The sequence below is a fragment of the Xiphias gladius genome, chromosome 3 (assembly GCF_016859285.1).
Source record: "Xiphias gladius isolate SHS-SW01 ecotype Sanya breed wild chromosome 3, ASM1685928v1, whole genome shotgun sequence".
NCBI lineage: Eukaryota > Metazoa > Chordata > Actinopteri > Istiophoriformes > Xiphiidae > Xiphias > Xiphias gladius.
The window spans coordinates 15,479,337-15,502,073 of NC_053402.1; the positions used below are offsets into that span (position 1 = coordinate 15,479,337).

The 22,737-nt window shown below is 39.8% G+C and overlaps 1 protein-coding gene and 1 long non-coding RNA gene across 5 annotated transcripts in view; one reads left to right on the plus strand and one right to left on the minus strand.

Moving 5' to 3' along the window:
* Nucleotides 1-7,608: 7,608 nt before the first annotated feature.
* On the minus strand, nt 7,609-17,881 carry LOC120804665 (transmembrane protein 235). 3 transcript variants are annotated; one of them, XM_040154190.1, is made up of 5 exons: nt 17,861-17,881; nt 14,766-15,066; nt 13,455-13,532; nt 12,785-12,922; nt 7,609-8,811 (listed from the first exon to the last, which is right to left on the minus strand). In XM_040154190.1, exons 2-5 carry the CDS (start codon nt 14,938-14,940, stop codon nt 8,567-8,569), a joined length of 636 nt encoding a protein of 211 aa, XP_040010124.1. In that variant the 5' UTR covers nt 14,941-15,066; nt 17,861-17,881; the 3' UTR covers nt 7,609-8,566. The 3 variants fall into 3 exon arrangements, with proteins under 3 accessions (XP_040010124.1, XP_040010116.1, XP_040010109.1); XM_040154182.1 differs by lacking the exon at nt 17,861-17,881 and adding an exon at nt 16,594-16,614; XM_040154175.1 differs by lacking the exon at nt 17,861-17,881 and adding an exon at nt 15,723-15,906.
* Nucleotides 15,755-22,737, plus strand: part of LOC120804683 — a 45,326-nt gene continuing 38,343 nt past the window's right edge. For both annotated transcript variants that reach the window (XR_005709468.1, XR_005709469.1), the window contains exons 1-2: nt 15,755-15,994; nt 17,725-17,833. This is a non-coding gene — a long non-coding RNA (uncharacterized LOC120804683). The remainder of the gene's footprint in view (nt 15,995-17,724; nt 17,834-22,737) is intronic.

Sequence of the window (22,737 nt, forward strand, 5' to 3'; positions counted from 1 at the left end):
TTATCAAAATATCAGAGCTTATTTATGTAGAAATAGCAATATGTTTGAGTAATGTTGTTGCCAGTGCAACTGGAACTTATTCTAGCTACCGTATTGTGAACGTAACATTACAGGCCCATATGAGCTTCCCGTTTTTACACGTTATAGGTAACCGATGGTCATAATAACGTGAGCTAATGTTTAGTCTCTTAGAGCTAACTTGACTGTGACATCGAACATCAACAAGTTTTTTTGATGAGCCGTAATCCTGCTGAGTCACGCGCTCAGTCTCAACCCACGACTACTAGTAACGTTACTGAAGTGTGTCCTGAAGCCGTCTCTGACTCTGTTTCTTGTAGAGAGGTGCAGGATATTGTAGTTAGAGACTTTAGATGTAATGTAGCTGCATCTAAGGCCTGTGTTATTTCATACATGGTTCTGCATAGATGGTGTGCAGTGTAGTCAGAGTTGAATAGTCATGTCTATTGTTATTTTATGTAGTCAGCTATAGTAATCATCACCTCTGCCAAGGAGGTTTTGTTTTCACCCGTGTCTGTTTACTTTTTAACTCTCCCTCTCTCCCTCTCCCTCTAAATCCTCATTGCAGATGGGTGCACTAAAGAAAAGGTCCAAGAGTGCAGTGTGAGAGTATTACACTCAACCAACACCAGGGAAGCCAGTCCGAAATACACACAGCTATTTTTACCTCAGCCAAAGACATTATGTTTTTGCCTGTGTCTATTTATTTGCCAGCAGGATTGCGCAAAAAGTACTGAACCAATTTGGTGGAGGGATAGGGCATGGGCCAGGGAAGAGCCCAATCGATTTTGGATCATTTACTATGAATTAGAATTTTTTTCTTTGAATTCTGGTTTATATTGTTTGACACTGGCCTTGGCATTCCAGGGTTTATTTAAATATTGATAAAAATTTTCAGTTAACTTTAGAAAAAATGCTGCTGGGAGCTCCCTGCACTTTTCGTTTTTTGTTGGACTTTGTGTTTTTTGACACCAAGATTTTGATTTTATATATATACTTACTTTGACATGGGCCTAATTGTGATGGCTAGACGAATGGGTCTGAGCATCTTGTGGGTTGTTCCCAGTATGCAGTGGTCACTACTGACCAAAAGTGGTCCAAGAAAGGACAACCGGTGAACCAGCGACAGGGTTACGGGCACCCAGGATTCATTGGACAGTGGAGCAGTGGAAAAAGGGAGGGATCACTGGACTTCATTTGTTGCACTGCCAGAGACATGACTCCAAACGAATGCTAATGTTGCCCTGTTCCTGCTGGATGTGTAAACAGGCAACTGTTTGCTCCATGTTGCTTGCTATGTGCATATATAGAATAATATTATTTTCACTTAAGTTTGATTAACATAATCGCAGAAAATTGTTGTAATGTATTTTTTCCTATGGACCCCAGGAAGAATAGCTGTAGTGCTTTTAACAGCTAATAGGGATCCCAAAAAAACCCTAAAACAAGTTTGCCATAACTTTATAAGGTAGTAATATGTATATTGTTGTGATTACAGGTTGTTGCTCTGCCAAAATATTAATTAAGTATTCATTAATGCAGGTTTAATTTTTTTTTTTCTCTACTCCAAGTGTTTAACGTGGATTCAGGTGTGACACTTATCAAAGGAAACATTTTGTCATTTGATAAATAATGCTACAGAATTTCAATTTGTGCTAAAAATCTTTTTAGCTACACAATCTGGACAAAATCTGAGTTGCTTTTTAAGCTTCTGGCTGTCTTTCACTGCATCCCTTGCAGTACACTGTGGTTCAATCACAGCGTCGACAGCATCGACTGCAGTTATTTCAGGAGCTGTTTGTTTTGGGAGCTTTCAGGAATTTTTCAACACGGACCAAGAGAAGCCTCCGGCCTTCTAGATTTAGTGGAAAAGAAAGTAAAACAAACATTTTGGCTTTGTAGGTTTATATAAGCTAAGTCAGAAAATGTCATAAGAATCCAGGTGGTGATTTGAATCAAACTAGAGGCCATGTGTATCATAGTTTGTTCCGTTACCATGACTCTGGAAGGCGTGAAGCCATTACTGCTGCTGCAACCACCCTGCATGATGTTTCCAGGCAGCAGGAGACATGAAGCCTGTTTCTCACTGACAATTTATTTCATGCCCTCTTTGCATTATTGTTGGCTTTATTTAACCTTATTAGCTTCACATCGACTGTGGTTGCTGGCAATAGCGCTATGAAGGAAGCTGCACAGTGGAGATAAGAATACATTCGGCTCCAACAGGAACAATTTGTCTTTGTCTTCTGAAATAAACCCAGCAAGGCAGAAAAAGTGAAAGAGAGAGGGTCACAAAGGTCGAAGAAAAAATATAGCCATACAGTATATGGTGGGCTTTCCGTGCCGTCTCTCTGCTTTCCTTTCTCCCAGGTTGTGGACGACAGAATTGTGTTCAGCTTTCATCAACAGGAAGTTGACTTTTCTATTCAGAAAGGGGAATACGTGATCCATCGGACTGGTTACTATATTTGTTCTTTCCAGCTCCATCTTGATCTGCCTGTCTGAAGTCATACTTCCAATATCTATCTATCCAATATTTTTTTCACATGTTCTTTATGTAGACATTGTTTGATTTCTCTTTAGAAACTACTGAACCACCAGGGAAGCTTTCCAGTTCTTTTACCTCTCAGCTGAAAGGACTGATATCCTGTGAGTATGTTTTTTTATACATAGGCTTAGCTAACACTGGTTATGGTCAGATTAACAGTGATTACAAACACAATATTATAGTTAAACATTCAAAATGAGTTGGACACCTGCCTGGTCTATGGTCTTGTCTTAGATACAGTACTGGTTAGAAATGATTGGCATCCCTGAATTTTAAGTATAGAATTCAGAATATCTTCAGAAATAAATGCAAATGAACCAATTTTGTATAATCAAAATATCTTAGTAAGATTATTGAACATCGTTATGGAATCGTTATGTTTGTTTATAATAGCATTTCTGATGGTCTGCGGCAGCTCTCTTGTCTTCACCATTATGAAAAACAATCAGCCCCTTTTTATGCAATAAAACCATCATTTACTGGTTAATTCAGGTCATGTGAACACTGAAAATTAAGTATCCTATTTGTTTTTTATTTTGTTTTGAAGAACTAATTTAAATTCATCAGAGGGGTGCTAATAATTGTGTCAAGCTTACATTTTATGCCTATTTTTTAATTAAACCATATGAAAACATTTTTTTTGTTTAGTAACTTTGAACATTTTATTAAATATTTTGATTATTAAAAATGGGTTAATCTGTATGTATTAATCTATACACTAATCAAAATAATACAATAAACAAAGCTAATAACTGCAGGTTGTGTGGCTTTTACTGGGGTAAGTAATAGCACTACTCAAAACTTGCTGAACATAAACAGTTATATTATATATATATATATATATATATTAAATATCAAGCTTTTCATTTTCTTTCACTGAGTGATTTTAATTTAGCCATTGAGTTACAGGCCTGATAAGGAAAAATGAATCTATGTGGCATGACTACATATATAGGGCCTGCCTGACATTATGACACTTTTATTGCTTCAGGATTTTACTGGGAAAAACAGACAGAATCTTTTCTTTCGAGTCACATGTCCTCATATTTGCAACTTGCGTCAAGTTGAGTCAAGGATCAACAAGCCTTAGGTCTCGAGTGCCCAGCCCAGTCTGCCAGTCCACTCCTCTCAGCATTTCCACTCTGTAGAAATGTGTGTGTTTGTGCATCTGTGTGTCACATGATTTATGCATTAATCCTTGTGTGGACTATTCCCTCCATTTCATCACTTTCATCATCTGAATAGCCTATATATTCATCGGAGGAAACAAATGAAAATGAGAGCCATGGCATCTTGAATTTTCTGAATGATCCCAATACCATCGTTGTTCACTGAGCAAGGGGACAGGTCTAATTAACTTTTCAAGTGGTTCCCAGGTTAGAGAAAAACACATCTTATTCACGTTCCTCCAGGGATTGAGTTCCTGCTCGGTTTATGAGACCACTAAATTGTGGGACATCAGCTCCACGCACTCTTCAATTGCAGCGCTAGAATGAAGCGATGTGATGCGGTAAAGTGTCAAAACAGGTTAAAAGTTTAAGAAGCTACCACAACAGGGAAGAAAGATTGTTCGAATCAGGATGCGGAGATGAAAGCGTGGGAGAATTAATCACGGGAACCCCATGCAACCCTGCTGCCATGGAAGGAGAGGGTGTAAAAATATGAGAAAATCAGCAGAATCAGCCACATGACAAAATGGGTATGCTTTACGATCTGAAGGCTGTAGAGTAGCTCTCCTTTAGTTCTCTCAGTTATTTTTCGGTCATTTTCACTAAAGCATTCTCCAGAGTGTGCTGCATCTGTTGAGCGACTTCCATGTAAGAATTGCATGCTATGTGTCGTTGCCTCAGGATTAGAGATACACAAAACGCTTTTTCCTTGAAATTTAAGCAGATCCCCGAATGTCATCACTTATAGAAGCTCAGTATCTACAGCAGTAGGTGAAAAACAAAACAAAACATACTAATAGCAGTATAATGAGCTGCCCTCCCAGCTCAGTTTTTAATAATGTGTAATCTGAGATGTGATCTACTCTACTAAAAGTGTTGACAGACTTTTTTAATGTGACTTCATTATAAAATATGATGTCAAATTTGCTAATAAAACCCTTGTAAAGTCCAGACTTGAACATGTCATAGAAATGGCCTTAGTTCATCTTAAAACCTCCTTTTGTAATTAAATGAGTATTTTTCATTGTTCTGTTCTTCCCCTCTTCTTAACTCCACACTCAACACGAGTGTAAGGATATGTAATATATTATGAATATTCCCTTAATGGTAGCAAATGTCTAATTGAGAAACAGCTACAGTTTACAGTTGTCACAGACTTTTGTCAAACTGAGCACAAGCAACACCTAGAACTGTCCCGATCTGCCCTTTGGACTCTCTTTAATTGGTGTTTTACTTTGAAATTACTCCCTTGTGCGTCAGTTGATTGTTTTACTTCCTGTCTTTGCTTTTGCTGCTTCTGTGATTGTCACCCCGCCCTGATGTGTTACAGCTGTTCCCAATTATCCCTGCCTCCCTCCTGTATTTAAGTCTGTGTTCCTTTCCCTCCTTCTCAGTTTGTCTGTCAATGATCCCTCGTGCACTTGTGCTGTTTAGTCTCCTATTGGACTTACTACCTGTATTGGATTATTTGTTTTGTTCCTGGTTTAGTTTTCCTCATGTTTATTTTTCCTGTTTACTGTGTTCCTGGATTCTTGTCTGCCATCTTGTTCACCTGACTGACTGTAAGCATTTCCCTTATAAAGTTAAAGTATCTTCACTACATCTACCTGCCTTTGTGTGTGTTTGCGTTTGGGTCCTGTCCTTTGAGTTACTGGCTTTCCTGTGACAAGAGTCGAAACAAAAATGTTTTAGAAATCACACAGATGATAAACATCTAATTAAGCTTGGTATCATGGGCTGTGCCGAAGTCCATGACTGATGACAAAGACAAACTTCACAATGGTCATCTCCAACGAAAGGAAGACCGTTTTCTAAATGCACTGATTATTACTTGTTTGGGAGAACAGTCACCTAAGGAAAGGCTTTGAGCGAGGAAAATTAGTTCTGATTTTTAAATAAAAAGCTTGTTTCTTCAAACATTCTTAAAACTGAAACTGTCAAAGTCAAAATTACTGCACTCTGTCAAAGACAAGGCCCAAAACTAAAGAGTAATGGCTTAGCACCAACTTTGGCGTTGTTCTGCCAGTGCGGATTGAATTATGTTCCATAAAAGTTTAATGGGATTTCAGCAGGCCTAATATATAAAAGCGGGACTGCAAGTCTGAGCCACTGTGCTTTGGTCCTTCCTTTATAGCTCTCTGCACCATCTGAGAGATGGGTTACTGGGCAGGGAGCTGCCAGACAAACAGCTGAGTGGACATAATGTTTTATGGTTTGGATTTTGAGTCACTGGCTGAGGGACATTAAATCATGTTGCAAATCACATTTAGGCAAACATAAGCACACCTTTTCAGCACTGTAACGTCTATATCTACCATGAGCACCCTTGGTAAAGACCTATGCATTGCTTTTCCCATTACAATGCTGAGCAGTGCCGTTTGGAAGTGTGTTTAGTGCAGGCCGACATCTTGGGGTCAAAAGTGCATCTCACATTGTGCCCTGCAACTCCTACACCGTTCCATGTATCACTAATGTTCTGGACCCCCCTCTCATATGTGAGGTTTCTCAACAGAATTCTTATAATTAAAAAAGCATGGCCTGAATTGAGATTTCTTATGGTGCTGTATGTACTGTCATTGCTCATGAGTCACAATGGAAGACAGTTGAATTAGCGAATCAGTTTCGTATCCTGCAGATCATTTGGCTATCACACAGCTGTCAGTGAACACACAAGACGGACGTAGGCCAATCACTACAAGAGCGTCCTGCAATCATGATCAAATTGCTCAGTAGATAAACAAACCCTCATCGTGTGTGTGTGTGTGTGTGTGTGTGTGTGCGTGTGAAGTATACTCTGTTTCAAACGCTTTTTCCTCAACCCTGCATCGCCGCTCTCAGCTATATTCTCACTTGTATTTTGTATTGAAAAATAAAAAGTTCTATCATATGAAAAACATAATAGGGAGGCTAAAAACAACATATTCTTTCTCTTGGATTGACACAAAAATGATCTCTGTGAAAATTCATATTAAAAACCAGTGGAAAAGCCTGGATGTCAGTGATGTTTATTGGATGTCAAAGGCTTCTAGTATTGGAGGGTGACCAAAGTTTAATAGAGTACCCTGTGGAGTTTTCTTTGTAATAATTGTCTTTTTTGTATATTCTATATTTCTCACTAATTTAAATGCATTCCCTCCTTAAATACACTTGCAAAGCCTTTTTTGGATGCTTTGGAACCTGCATTGTTCACACTGCCTTGCTGTCATCTTTTTTACTGGCACAATCTCCCCTTTTATTGCACATTACAACACAAAAGGCAGTAATGCGCTGAATATTATGTGCGCACCTTTGTGTTAAATTTCACTGTTGTCACAACATCTCCAGTGGTTTGAATGTGCAAATATTTTTTTTAATTAATGTAGCTTTTATAGAAAACAGTGTTTACAACATATTAGTTAGACACTTCTGAATTGTTCTGCGGCTGATTGTGGCTATTCTTCATACGATTGCTTTTCTGTCAGGCCAGGCTCCTGGTGTGCGCCATTAACATTCAGAGGCAAGCAGTCCCAATTTAACCTGAGGCATGGTGGCTAGGTATTGTAGATAACTTCAAGACTTGTTGTCTTAGAACGATATTGTAAACAAAAATACACAGTGCATGACGAGTTGGATGATCTTATGTCTCACAACGCAAATCTTCAGGACACTGGTGAAATTCGATTTATAAAGTCCATGTGTGTCATTGACATTTGGAAGCATTTGATCAGTGTACTCTTTTTCTGTTGCCTGCTTACATGCATTCACACTGCAACTGGATTGATGTTTCACTGCTTTTCTGTCACAGTGAACAATTAAAAAGCTGTTCAGTTATTAAAGCATAAGAGAGGTTTGTCATGATTGTGAAAAGAGAACAACACAATAAATTCTACAGCATTGAACAGTACTTGATGTTGTATTTTCACGGTTCTCTTTTTAGTTCCAGTGTGCAGAGAGGAAAAGTCACATACAGAATATTACAATATCTAGCTGTTAACTATGGCAAAGCACGCTGCAACACTCTCACACATTCTGTACCACTGAAAACAGCTTGCAGGATTCCTAAGAGTGCACTCATCTTCAGCCCTGATTAAAGAAATTAGGATGGGCACAGAATGTTGTAAGCAGGAGGCCCATACTAACATTTTGGATGTTTCTCTAAAAGTCACAATACCCAGTGGCCAACATTGTCTTTACTTCTACATTGATCAAATGCTAACTGCTTTTCAAAAGCTGTGAAATGTGAATTACTCTAGAAAATGGATCAACAATGCAGCACCTGTTCTATTGTGAAATAGCTGAGGTACCAAAGTCGTCCTCAAATCAAAAAGCTTATGTAGCATGCATGAAAAGGAAATGGTCCCATACATACTAAATAAAATGTTACAAACTGACAGAATTGCATATGCGTAAAGACAGTTATTAGCTATACATATATATGGACTGGAATATGGCAACACAAGGCTGAAGTTACAAAACACACTACATATACACACAAGACGAACATTACCATTAAACTATGCAGTAATTACTCAGTGAATCGTTAGCCTTTTTTTTTCTGTTTTTGTGGCCACATTTATAACACCATTGTGGACTGGGACAAATGATACTGAGAGTGTTAAAGGTAGCCGGCGTCACAACAAGCCAGCAAAAACAATGAAGAAACAGATGTTCAACAGCATCACTTACTCAGCATCTAGTTGCAGTAACATTAAGCCAGCTTGCAGCTACGTTTGGTTGTCTTGGTCCTTGACCTACTTGTTGGACTACAATACTTTTCTAAGTTTTCAAAATAATTTAACAACAGCAATAAAATACATTCCAACCTGTGGGCTTTTAGCTTCATTCACTCAGTCTATAACATAGCGATGGCTACACCAGAGTCATAATGTCCCTTCATCTGAGTAATTTTGGCAGCGAGCATGAGCAGCAGACCAGTGGCCACCTCCAGGCTGTAGGAGAGCCAGGCTGTGGCTAAGGACCAGCCAAAGGACACGTTCACATAGGCAAGGTTCTCCGGGGACACGATCTGCTGGAACTCCTCCATGGCTTGGTTTGAGTATTTGATGTAGATGCTGACCCCGGACAGGGTGAAAAGACCTGTTGGTGCATAGAAAAAGACAGATGGTACCATTGGAAAAACCTCTCAGATTTAAATACATTCTCTTGTACCTGTAGCATGGAAATTGATCCATCTAGAGGAATTGAAAGGAATTCTCAGAGCATGAGGCTCTTGAGGTGCCTAATCACACACCATATTCGCCATGATGTATTACACTTAACCAGCTTTTGCAATGATGTCATTAAGGTAATAATGCATTAATTAGCAAATCTTTTTCCAACGTAAGTGTCTTCACAGAACCCAATGGATGGTACTAGATAATATAGACTTAAACCTTTAGTCCATTAATGAGAAACAATTAGTATAATCCTGAAGCATTAAAGATTTAAAGCAGTTTCAAGAAAAACAATTTTTGTCATTCATATACAACTTATTCCCTGAAGATCCTTCTATATTTAATCAGATCTTTTACTCTACAGGAGGAACCTGTGGTGTAAGTATGAAGCTTCTACTGTGTGAAACTTTTCATGTAGCAATTATCACAGAGCATTTATCATTGAATGTCAACCCCAAAACACCTTAAATACAGAATGTAGTCACAACTACATGTACAATTCAGACTGACATTTAGTGTGGCGCCATGGAAGGCAGAACCACTACACAATGCACAGTCTTCTGCAGCAATTAACCTCTGTTAATTACAGCTCATTTGAAAGTAGAAACTGCGGGCTTATCTCTCGATGTTGATCAAGTAGTGCTTAATCTGCATGTAGGCACACAGCAGGTTCTGAAGACATCCCATTCATGGAGGGCAGGCAATAAGGTATAACATGTATAACATGTTTATTTCCATTGCACTCTACGTTGGGTCTGAGCTATTACTGTCTTGATCTGCCCCTCTGTGGGACTTCCCTCTGTCTATTTATTTCCTTTTTTATTTTCGAAATTTCTGTGTCTGTTGTAGTTTAACTCCTGGCTTTGTGGTTTTTTATTGTTTTGTTTTTGTTGTTTTCCCCACCAGTTTCTGTTCCACCTGTTTCTCATTTGCCAATTAGTCCTTGTGTATATAAAGCCTGGTCTTCCTCACTTTCAGTTGCCAGTTGTTCTTGTGTGCTTCTTGTCTTTGTTCCCTGTTGTTTTTTTTGTTTTTTTTAAATCTTTGTTTGGACTTTTGCCTGTTTGTTGGATTTTGGATTTCTACCTGCTCTTCACTGGATCTGTTTGCCTATTTGGACTGCCTTTCCTCGTGTTGAAGCTTGCCTGTTTCACCATTTTGTAAGCCTTTTGTTCATTTAGTTGTTAATAAACCAATGAGCTACATTTACTCTGCCTCTGGCAACTGCATTTGGGTCCTATCCCCTTGTGTGTTGGTTCCACAAGCATACAAGCATGCTAACCTTCAGCCTGCCCAGCCTACTAGCGAGCCACATATTAACCTTCAGCCTGTACTTCAGCCTACACTCCAGTCAATTCGGCTTGGGTTTGTGAGCCTGCAGCCCTCCTGTCCTGAACCAGCTAGTCCTCTGTTTGCTCCTGTTCCCAAGCTGAACACCTTCCTGTCTGATCCTCCTGCTGAAGACCTTGAGCAGTCCCCTTTCTTTGGGACTTGCCTGGCGATTTCCCTGAGATATCTAGGGGTCGGAGCCCCTACAAGGAAGCGTGGGTCACGGAGACATTGATCTTCCCCCAAGCTGCCCAGCTCCACAGAGCCTCAGCTTCCCAGTGCTGCCGAGCCTTGCTAACCAGCACCTTGAATGAGGCCCAGCCGGGCCCCCATCTGCACGCTGAGTTGACTGTCCCCACTGATGTCTTGTCTGTTCCTGCATCAGGGGTCCCGGCCGACATCTCGTCTGTTTCCACGTCAGGGGTCCTGGGTGATGTCCTGCTTATACCAAAGCCTGTTCCTGGGTTTGCTGTCCTGGCTGACATCTTACCTTTTCCTGAGTTGGGGGTCCCAGCTGATGTCTTGCTTGTTCCTGAGTTGGCCATCCTGGCCGACATATCATCTGTTCCTGAGTCGGCCGACGTCAAGCCTGCTCCTGTTCCCCAGTCTGTGGTCCGGCTGACTCCCGCTCATGATTTCCAGTTGGCAGGACCCGTTTTTGCCATTGCCCTGCTGTTCGACCTCCATTTTTCAGCTCCTTGCCCCCTTGCCCCTGTATTTGGGTCCTTTCCCCTGTGTTTCTTGCATCAGCTTTGACAGTTAGTACACCGATACCATGCTACATTTAGCTAAACGTCTGTTGTGCTAACTTAAGAAAAGCAATACCAATATAAAACAGCCTTTTAGTTGCTGGTTTTTAAGCGGACGAAGGAGTAAATATTGTCCAAAATGAAAATGTCAGTTTTTCCACGTCTCACATTCATAGTGGCCTGTCCAAAGTCTGAAGAGACAGATTAATCAGTACTGCAGTACATGAAGTGTTCAGAGTGGGATTTCAAAAACCCATAGTGTTTGGATATGCAATCTCTCACGCCGAATTTTCAAACTAAGAAAATAGGTAGTTAATGCATTGAGTAAAAAGGACTAAAAACAGGACATAACACTGAAATCCATTATCTCTCTTCAGTATACCTAGTATCAGAGTACGTTTTGAAAGCACAAGAGCTTAGTACTTGAAGGTGTTTTGATGTAGAGATGTGGACAGGACATTTGGTGTGAAGTATATAATGAGACCTTCAACCTCTGTGACCGATTTATGCATTCACTCTGAGCCTATACCCGATTCAAACTCATTCCCTTTGATTTCATACCTAATTGAATATCCATCAAATAATGCAATCTATTAATTGTGACTGCCCAGCAGCTGAACCCTTCACAATGAAGGGGAAAAAGCAATCTTTTTGTTACTTTACTGTCTTATTACATTGTGTCCTTATACTGCTATTTAAGGAACCAGCTGATCAGGTCTCTTTACTGTATAGATCAAACCTTGGACAAACCTGCTCAAAGAGGACTCTCCAGTGTCAGTTTTATCTTTGAGCCGATTTTCTGTTGGAAATTCAATGGATATTTTATACTCATATACAATATGCTAGGTAACAAGCCACAGTATATCTCATGGGCTGTCCATTTTCTCACACTCAATTTCTACAAAAAGAAAATTAAATTTTGTGACAGAAGAGAATAACACTTGAAAGAGCCCATTTCATGATTCCAAGGGGAATTCCAAGTCTGACTGAATCGTTCAATCAAGGACAAGCTGTCCTACAATTCTGTGCCACTTCACTTGATCAGCAGTCACTCTACGTGCTGCGATCAACACTGTTACGTCCATATCCATACTGAGAATTTTTGGTGGTCTGGTGTCTGAAATAATGTTCAGGTTCATCAGGAACCAGCTTGCAATTATGATTTATTTTATGCAAATCTGACTGGCATATGTTAAGAAAAAATTGACCATGGTAAATCATTACTAGAAATGATTTTTATTCACATCATTCTACGGCATGGTAGCATTTGGAAATAGATGTCAGTACTATGATTTGGCATATGGGAGTCCCTGTTAGAGCATCACAACCATCTGGTACAGTACTACTATAATTGCATCTGAATGTCCTGAGTCAGTCGTGCATTCACAATTGCTGGCCAAGATATTGAATAAAGAGACAGAATTGTTGCACAGTACTGTCACACCACTCTAAAAGTGCTTTGCGACTTATTTCGTTATTTGCACAATAAAATCCCCATCCCCACCCACTCTAACAGTGTGAGCAAAATGATCATCACCTAACTCAACTCAATTAAGTCAAATGGGGTTTTTAATCTCCACATGGAGATATTTAATAGGTAGCTGCAGAATCAACCTATGACAGCATTTTCCAGTCAACTGCAAGATATATTTACACAAGTATAGCTGTTCAAGTATATTTCTAATGTCTCGAATCTTACACACCAAGCAAAGGATTTGCTTCAGACCAGCCAACACACAGAGCAGATGCCATTGTTAGAGGCTCAGGAAATTTAAAAAAAACCCAAAACAAAACAATAAAAATTCCGTGTGGACTTACTGCAGAAGAGAAAGTATGTTGCTGATCCAGCCAGCAAGTTGGGGCTGCAGGCCAATGAACTGACAAGTCCAAAGATCCAGCCAAACACCAGCAGGACTAGGCTGAGAGGCAGTAGGATGACCACAACTTTGTGTAAGCCTGCAAACACACATGTGCACATACACACTATCACACAAAAGTTACTGTGGTTGAAGATTTTATAGGGCTATGCTGTAATTTTTTTTTTTTTTAAATAGGGCCTGACCTACAAGTCAGCTGGATTTTACATTACTGCTGAGTACAACCATTTGCAAAGGCAGTTGAGATTTTTAGATTGTTTTCTAGCATCCAGGGAGCCATTGGTTTTCAAACAATGGCATATTAGCGAATATGGACTGTTTTTTTCAAACTCTAAGGACACCTTGAGATCAAAGATTTAAAAAAAAAAAAAAATCACATTTCTCGCTCAAATAAAACAACCAAATACACACTATCTTTTGCAAAAATGTCCATGTTTGCCCAGTGTTTGTCCCCTGGATGTGATTGTCTGACAGCATAGCTTATAAATGCAATGTTTTTTCAGCAGCCACCAAGACCTATCAGTTACCACTACCAAGAATCACTTTCTATGTGGACTTCAAATCAGTTTAGTTATCAAAGCCTGTGTGAGCTGATAAATAAAACCACTTACCAAGAAGGTACCTCTCTGCCTCTGACATGCGGGACGTATTTGCTGTGAAAGAAGGGATGACTGAACTCCTGTTTGCGCCTGAAAATGTCAAGGGAAAAGGTTACACACGACAGGACGTGTGGACAGGAGCTGTAGGGCTCTGCAAAATTGCTCCTGGATACCAAGCAAGGAGAATTTTTGTCTTAGAGTGGTACAAATAATTATCAGTATATTTAGAAATGCAACACATTGCATGATTAAATTAATGAAACCGATAAAAGACGTCTCTCTGTGACATGTGTTGACAGTATTGCGCCTGAGATTTGTGTCAGTGCAGGTTCCACTTCTAGCAGTATGTGAGCACTGGTGAGCACTGCTTGAAGAGCTTCGAACAATATGTTGTCTCATTACTTGGCATTTACTGTGTGAACTACGGTGCGCCACCAGCCACAAATTGGGAGACCTCTGGGACCCCAGGCTGCGCGGCCAATAAGCAGACAATATTGCAGCTGTGTGGAAAAATATGTGTTCTATCTGCAGCCTCCTGTGTGTTCGCCTGCGGCTGCATGAAGGGGCCGATAGAGATGTGCGGGGTTACAGTTGCTGCAGTTATCACTCAGAGAACAAATAGCGGATATTATGGATCCATTGTTGCATATTTACGCAGCCTCTTGTGGTCCATTATACTCACTGGTCAAAAATGAAATTGTAAGAATCGTATTAAGGAGTTAATTCTGCACATGGCCAACTGTGTCGTGCATTTCTCCACGCAGAGGGCACTGGAATGGCACCGTTTCTGTGTCTCAAAACTAAGACTCACTTGCACCGGAGTTCTCCGCCGCCCTGACCGCGGAGTGAATGAGGAGCAAAAGCAGGGCAAATTTAGCCTCTGGCGTGGAGTGCTGCTGACAATAAACACGGGCGGCACGGCGACATCTAAGACTCAGGATCCATGAGCCTTGTACTCTATTTAACAGCGTTAGGGCTCAGCAGCATCACACGTAACGCACGGTGTTTTTTCCTTCGCGTCAGCTTCAGAAACGATCGGTGCTGGCATTTGCACCGGTCAAAATGCGCCTGATTCCGTGATTTCGAATATCGCAAGTTAACGCAGAAACAATCAACCTCGCGAACCTTCGGTGCGTTTTACGCGCAACAGGGTTGATGCCACATGAGAAATTTACCCTGGCAGAGCAGCGCGAAAGTTAGTCTGGAAAAAAACGCATCCCATTTTATTACAGCTCACACGCCATAGTCCACTTGAGTAGACCTGCCATCTGAATAAAAGCTCATACGAACTGCAAACCACGGGCTTAAACTGAGTTGCCATACCTTCATTGATTGTCCAGAGTCCAGAGTGTGAACTCAGGTCGTCTGAAGCTGTGTGGTTGGGTTTGTTCACATCGATGATGTACCAGTAATCGGTCCCAATCGCCACAGCGAGGAGGCTAAAACTGAGCAAACCCGTAAACCCAGCAGTGAGAACCGCCAGTCCGTATCTCATCATATACCGTCCAAACGCAGAGCGCTGTCACTAATATTCCGAGGAGTCTTTATATCTTCCTACACTGTAATCTCCATCCACGATGGTTCTCCATGGCTACCGTGGCTAAAATGTAGTTTAGGATAGAAACTGAGAAAAAAGAAAGAAAAAAAGACACGCTCCATTAATTGTGCCCAGTTTAGTTTGAAAGAAAAATAAACCAGTAAAGTAAAAATAAGAGCAGAGAGATGCGCATTTCTCTGCGCCAGCTTATAACGCACTGACGCTGACTAATTGTGGCTGACAGCGGCTGTGGCGCTCCTGGATTGATCCGCGGTGTCCAGCTGTTGGAATAAAACGCCGCTCTTCCGGTGCTGTGCTACAAGAATAAATCTCTGACCGGGAGGAGCACGTGTAAGTCAGGGTGGTTGAAATTTACTTCTGACTGCAAAATAGCCCATATCCGGCCATAGTTTACGCCTTTGAAGTTGACTTGACTATTTAACTGTCCCTCAATTGTAGCCTATTTTCAACAGTAACAGTCACAGATACCTTGACCAGATATAAATAACTACTGACCCCATCCTTTTTTTTCACTCTACCCATACAGTAGTAAATGAAAAGGTAGCTTACGATGAGAACAAACCAGACTTAATAGGTAAAATCAACATTTAAGCCTTACATGCCTACTAATAACAAAGGCGAATAACAAATAACAAAATAACATATTGCTAAAAATACTATCGCACTCAAGAAGTTCGGCTGGCATGACGCCTCGTTTACATCAAATGATTAATTATAAATACTTTAGCCTGTACTTTACGACCAGGCACCTGGCCTCCTGTTGTACCGGAGGAGCCCCGTAGGCGGCGCAGCGTAGATAATTGACTTTAGTCTAAAAGGAGAGAAACGAGCGTGCGGTTGGCGTTGGCGTCGTAAACCGATGTCAGCGAGGAAAACGTTTGATAGACGTGAGTTGGACAGTTGAGGTTACACGAGGAACAGTAACGTACGACTGCCGAGGGAGGCGGTGACGGGCACCCGAACTAGCTAGCTAACTTTAGCATCAGACTCCCAGGTAGGTGTTTTACAATTGAACCTTAGCCGACGCGATTAAGCTTTTTTTTTTTTTTTCTTTTTCTTTTTCCGGTCACTCTCACAAAAATGCAAACAAAACAAAGATTCGCCCTGTGTAGAGGCACGGTGGGAAACGGCCAGGTCCTAATTTATTTAGATCAGGGCTGCAACTACAGATTATTTACATTATCGATTAGTCGATTAATTGTTCAGTCTATAAAATGTCAGAACATAGAATAAAAATATCCATTCCAGTTTCTGCGAGTCCAAGGTGATGCCTTCAGATGTCTCGTTTTGTCCGATCAGCAGTCTAAAACGCAAGGGTACTCAGTTTACAAAGATTTACAACAAAGAAAAGCAGAAAATATTAATTTTTTAGAGGCTGAAGATAGCAGAGTTTTTGCTTGAAAAATGGCTTAAACAGTTAATCGTTTATCAAAATAGTTGCCAATTGTTTTTCTGATGATCGATTAATCGACTAATTGTTAGAGCGCAAAATTTGGATTAGTCAAATTGGCTGATTGTTTTTGCACTAGTTATAAGTTATCCCTGCATACAATGTTACAGTTTTACTTGGCTGCGCTTCATATACTGACATACACTGTCATACAGTTTGGAGAGGAGAAGAGTTAGATTTGATTGTAGCCTAGTTAAACTGCACCAGTAAATAATGATCAAACAGATGATGTCTGATCCTCAGGATCTGTTAAAACTTCCATAATGTATTAAAAGGCTAATTGAACAGGGCTGTACTGCACAGGTTATGTCTTGTTGTGAAAGCTGTGGCAGAAATAATTAAAAGTTATTCTAAATTAGCAATTTTACTTCCAAAAAACTGTACAATTAAAAAATATGTTGGCTTGCATCTTCACTGCACCTGTAAACCCGTGTTAATTTGCAAATTATTTCATTAGAATAATTCAAATGCCACCTTACGTGGAAAGCGGCAATGAAATGCCATGATATGTCAGAGTTGTTGAGGCTCAGGTAATTATGTAATCTTTTGAAGTGCCCCTTGAATATTTTCACTGAGAACATTAGTTGATGCAATCACACGTATTGGTTTGCATCTTCTTTTGCAGACATGTCAGAAATTTGTTGAAAACCTCTGCAACACTTTATTAGAAGCTATTGTTAACAAATTAAAATAAAAAGCTTTGCCTTGCTTTTAATTATCAAACCATTCCATGATAAAATATAATAGCAAAAATGCACCATGCTTGGTTTAAGCACTACAACACTACTGCTGATTTATGGTTACTGTTAGCAAGATGGACAATAAGAATTGCCACGTCTGTTTTTTAAATTTGAAGCGCACATTTTTCTCACTTAATTTCTGCAGACGGATCATTGCATTGGCATGCTGGCTTAGTGTAAAGTAATGTTCAGGTCAGTAAGTGGTTCACCATTGCTCTGTCACAACATCTAGTTTGAACTTCCTGACTTCCATGCTTTTTCAAATATTCACTCCATCCCTCTGCAATCCATGTCATCCATCAGCACATAAGTGTCACGTCAAAGGCACACATGTTACAGTTGAACTAGTGGACATGTTGTTTGAGGTCTGTCTTGCTGGTATTGTTTTATTTATGCATGTTGAGCTACAACAGTGGCTTTCGTCCCCAGCTGACCTTGAATCAGTGAAGCATTGTTGACATAACACAATAAATTCCTAAGCAAATTATGTTCTGATGCGTGATGTAGAACACTAAATCTATTCTGTTTTTACAGAGTCAATTGAAGAATGCAGGTGAAATGGACTCAGCCACTTCATATATAAATTGTGGAAGTGAGTTTGAAAATGTGAGAGCAGCATGATGCACCAACGGAGTGTCACAAGGTAAGAACAGGTGATGGCAGAAATTACCTGATCTGAGCTATTTCTCCCGATCAGTTTCCTCTGTTTACATAGGAATCCAATTCGTCGTTCAGGCTCTCACTCTGCGTCTGTCTGTCTGTACCTTTCGTTGTAGGCAGAACTGACTATGGGCTGCCAGGTATGTCTGTGTGAACCAGCCTCATTGGTCAGGTTGTGTGAGGTCTGTATTGAGGCCATTCACTGTTTGATGAGCTGAGCCCTATGGGCCTTTTGGCTGAGAGGACTTCTCTGGATATTTTCCTCTTTGTAGCTTTTCAGTGGGTGGTGCTTGGCTCACTGGGATTAAGGAGTTTATAGATTTTATGGTTCTTTTTTGCATCCTAATTCCATATTGGTCTTTCAGCGCAGCATTGATTGTGTGTTGTGTTTCTACGGGCTCTGAGGCCCTTACAGTTTTCAGTGTGCATGGTTTTGGTTGCGTGTTTAAGCCATTTTCAATTGTTGTGTTTTGTTAGAATGTCCCCACACTTCACGACCGTATAATAAAATTGGTTTCATTTATGGATTTCAGTAATTTTGGTTGTTAGGTAAGTGCTGAAGTTGGTGAATGGCATATAAAGTCTTCCTTCATCTGTCTCTGAAAGCTTCCAAAATGAAATGGCCCGTAGATATAATTTGTATTCCTTAATATGTAGAATTATGTTGTGTGTTTGTCCTAGCTCCGTTGAGCCAAATAAAACCTTATGTGGATTTCACTGAGATCTGGACTTTTTTCTGGGAAATCATGATCATGTTCCTATCCAGGTTATCTGTCAAGGCCCAGATCTGGCCGAATATGGGAATATAATACAGTTGTAGTAATGCGTCTTGAGGTGGGGCTAGTAACATTAGATCATCTGCAAACAGAAGTAATTTACTGTGAGTTTTTAACAGATAGAGACCAGAATATCTGGATATATCCTATATGCTGCATTGATTTTGATGCTTTTTTTAACTGTTCATCACAAGTATGACAGTATTGTAGGAGTGCAATGCTAAATCTGTGGCGTACTCTTCTAAGATGAAATGAATTGTACATTGTATTGCATTGTGCTGAATTTTTGCCTTTTTGTGATTCAACATATACTATCAGGGCTGCTGGCTTTTCTAGTTCTAGAGCCTCAATTTTGGCTACTATTATTTGACTCTTTCCCTCTCCTTGTAAGAAGATGTCTTATTCAGACATAAAAAACTCACAGCTGCAGTTGCACAGTGCATGTACTCTGAAGCCTGCGTATAGACTTAGCTACTGTGTGTCACGAGTGTATTTGTTGTGTGTGTGACTCACTAGAATTTTGAGGCAGATCCAAGGAGCTGACTGAAATTTGTTTAAACACGATTTGCATAAAAACTAAGTGTGTCTTAGCCACCTGTTTAAAACAAGCACTAGCTTTTAATCGTCAAGAAATCAGAGTTGTATTTCTCTCTAATGTTTGTATTTTTGAGATAACCTCCTTGGTGGACCCAATCAAAAAATTCTAAGCTGTGTGTCTGACAACCTACCACAATAACCCCATTTTAATGTATTGTCTGTGCAAAACAACACTGGCTGCAAACAAATCTAGCCAGTGTTGCAGTACAGCACACAGAGGAAAATCACTGCCAGTAATACATATTGACCTCTAGCCATTGCCTTTGCCCAATTAATATGCTTTGCCAAAAGCAGAGTCTGTGTCACGTTAAAGGAAAGTTAATCTGTTAAAACATCCATCTGCTGTTCAGTGGGTAGTGTGCAATGATCAGGGCAGGTGAGCAAGGCGTTTATGGGCTGTGATTCTCAAAGAAGACTTCTGCCAGAGTAATTATAGAATTAAACAAGCTGAGGCAAAGTGTCAATTTAAAATGTGTTGGGCTTGAGAAAAGTTTAGATAGAGCGAAAGAGAGAGGTGTGCGTGTGTGTGTGTGTGTGTGTGTGTGTGTGTGTGTTTGTATTTTTTCAAGAGACACAATTATAAATTCTTAGAAACAAAATACCATACGTTGTTATGGATAAATTGTTTAAGAAACTATGAAACTGTTGGAGAAAGTGTTGATGAGGAACCTGAAAGACTTCCTAAACATACTGTGAAATCATGTCTTGTTTTTACTCATATAATTTTTGTTCTGCAAGCGACAGAGTTGGAGTTGCTGAAAGTGTGAATACATGTCAGGATTTCAGTTGCAGTTTGATGGCTTGCCGACAGGTGTTTGTGCTTGTTGTGATTGCAGCAGGATACGGTATTTTCACAGCGCTTGTCACTGACTATTACTGTAACAGACAGTTAACTAAGAGAGGTACATACTGCCACCCAGTGTAGCGAATGGGGAAAATCCTCACACTGAAAATCACACACTGATCAGAGTCCCGTCTGCCTTTTATTTATAGATGAATGCTTACAAGGTTAGACATTTCTGGGTAGGATGTTGAATTTCACTAGCCAAATAGCTGCCAAATGGTATATTTTGGCATTTTTGTTACCATTGTTACCATTGTTTTTGGATTCTTTTCTTGACAAATTATAGGTCATTCAGTATATCGAAAGTTTTATATAACCAGTTACTGGGCTCATCAGCCTTTTTCAATGGACATTGTGACTTGCCATAGCAGAAAGAGCACAAGTGTAACTAATAACATTAATGAGACCTCACTTGAAACAGCATGTACTATTTCAGAACCCTGGAGCTGGCACGCCTAGACTAAACACTTAGACTCCATTTAGCCGCTTTATTTTTAAGGTCCTGTTATTGTGGATGCTGGCTCACACAGTCACAGTCACACAGTCATAAGGCAAGTGTCCATCCAAATGTAACGCAAAGTTTAACCAAATTTCCAGAAAATTGGAACGAGAGAGGGTGAATTAATGTGTTTCCATCTGTTACTGTTCTGCGAATATTACGAGTTGTGCGCATCAACATAAACAGCTGGTGGTGCTAATTCTGCAGTTGGGTGACATTCAACCTTGAGGGTACAGGTGATAACGTAATGGCGAAAAAAGATGTAGAAAACATTATGTAAATATGGCAATTATGTTTCTTTCATGTGTTCATTTGAGGAATGTTACAGTCTCCTCATTGGTCCACACACATTTGTTTTTAAGGATACTAGTCCACCTTAGCAAAACGTCTAAATGTTTTTGATAATATTTTGACTTTTATTTTCACATTTCAGGCATTTCCACTCAGGTTTTTTTATGCACAAATTGAACATGCACATAAAAACTTAACTTACTGGGACACTTTAATAGAACAGAGTCAACATGAATGCTATAAGTATCACCTGTGATTTTGCCACTACAAGTCAAAATGTCTGCTATTGAGTAATATCTGTTCCATGTGTTAGGTAACTGACCTGAAATATTAGTGATACAAAATAATACATTTAATTCATTATAGTTTTAATTCTCAGTTGCATACATCAGATGTTTGTGGGGTAATTCTGACATCTGCGCATTACACTACAATAATTTGGCAGGCACATTTGCCCAAATTGACAATTCTCTCCTACACAGGAACAATTTGGGGGTCAGTGTCTAGCTCAAGGACGGCAGGAGCCAGGGTTCCAACCACCAACCCTACAATCAATTGCCAACCCCCTCTGGCATCTGAACTACTGAATCAGAAATGCCACACATATTTTCTGCATACAATTTTAGTCCCAAAGTCAACACAGATTTTGCCACGTTTTTTATTGTTATCAACAGTCTCAAAAATCATATTAGCAAACAAAGATAGTAAAACAACAAATATCTATTTTAAAAACATTCTAAAATGTGGCCAGAGGCTCTCTATAGAGCTGATACAGGGTGCATAGGTGATCCAGCCTTTTTGACCTCGCTTTTCTAAAATGTTTGTCTATTAATTGCAAATTGCACATGTCACATAACCATTGGATTAGATATTACACTTGAACTATTGCAGATTTTATTTCTTCCTGGGAATAACTGACAAAAATCTACAGGATAAATTGCATAGAGGTTCAGGTTGTCCTCTGCTCACCAACATCTGTCACAAAAAAGTCTGGGCAGCTTGTGCCCTTAACGATTTGATGGGTGTCAGGAGTATGTAATCAGTTCAGTGAGTGAAGTGAGAGATTGAGTCAAAATATAAAAACTTCCTCTTTAAAGGGGCTGCACTGGCTAAGGGTCAACTAGAGGCTGCTGGCCCCTTTTTATAAAAAACAGTGCACAGGAACAGTCCAGCATTTTGTGAAATACAATTTTTTGGTGTCTTATCCAGAGTTCGATGAGAAGATTCATATCAGTTTTAGTGGGACATTCTTGACCTAGCTGTGCACAAAGACGGAAGCAGAGAGTATAAGCTGATAGCCATGTTCTGTCAAAAGTGAAACATATTTTCCAACAACTCCAAAGCTGTATGAAGGCAGCTTTGGAGCAGCTGAGACATCAGAGCTGGGCAGCGTGAGTGCACATAGCACTCATTTCACAAATAAAACAGAGGTAAACAGAGAACAAGCATTACTTTAAGATTTCTATTCAAACACATTTTCTTCTACATCATCTTTTATCAGATTTCACTGTCACAACTCTTTAGACCATTTAAATGGTCTAATGAGTTGTCTCATTCTACTCATAAGTATTCCAGCAAGAAATCTTAGTCAAAAGTATCCGTTATCGAAATCCATTATATTCTCTAATCTTACCAGCCAACTCTGAACATGTGAACAGGGCATAAAGGGATGTGGAGTGCAGTATGGTTTAAGGCCCCTAGGCAGAACAAAAGCAAAACACTTTCTGAGTTCATACCTGGTACATTAAAAATGATGTATAGTCCATCAGATTCTTTAAATGTGCTCCCCCTTTGGTTTCTTTCTTGTTCATGGATATATTACATTTCTACTGATATTTGTTCCTGAACATGTCTGATCTCTGTATTTCTATATGTATTAC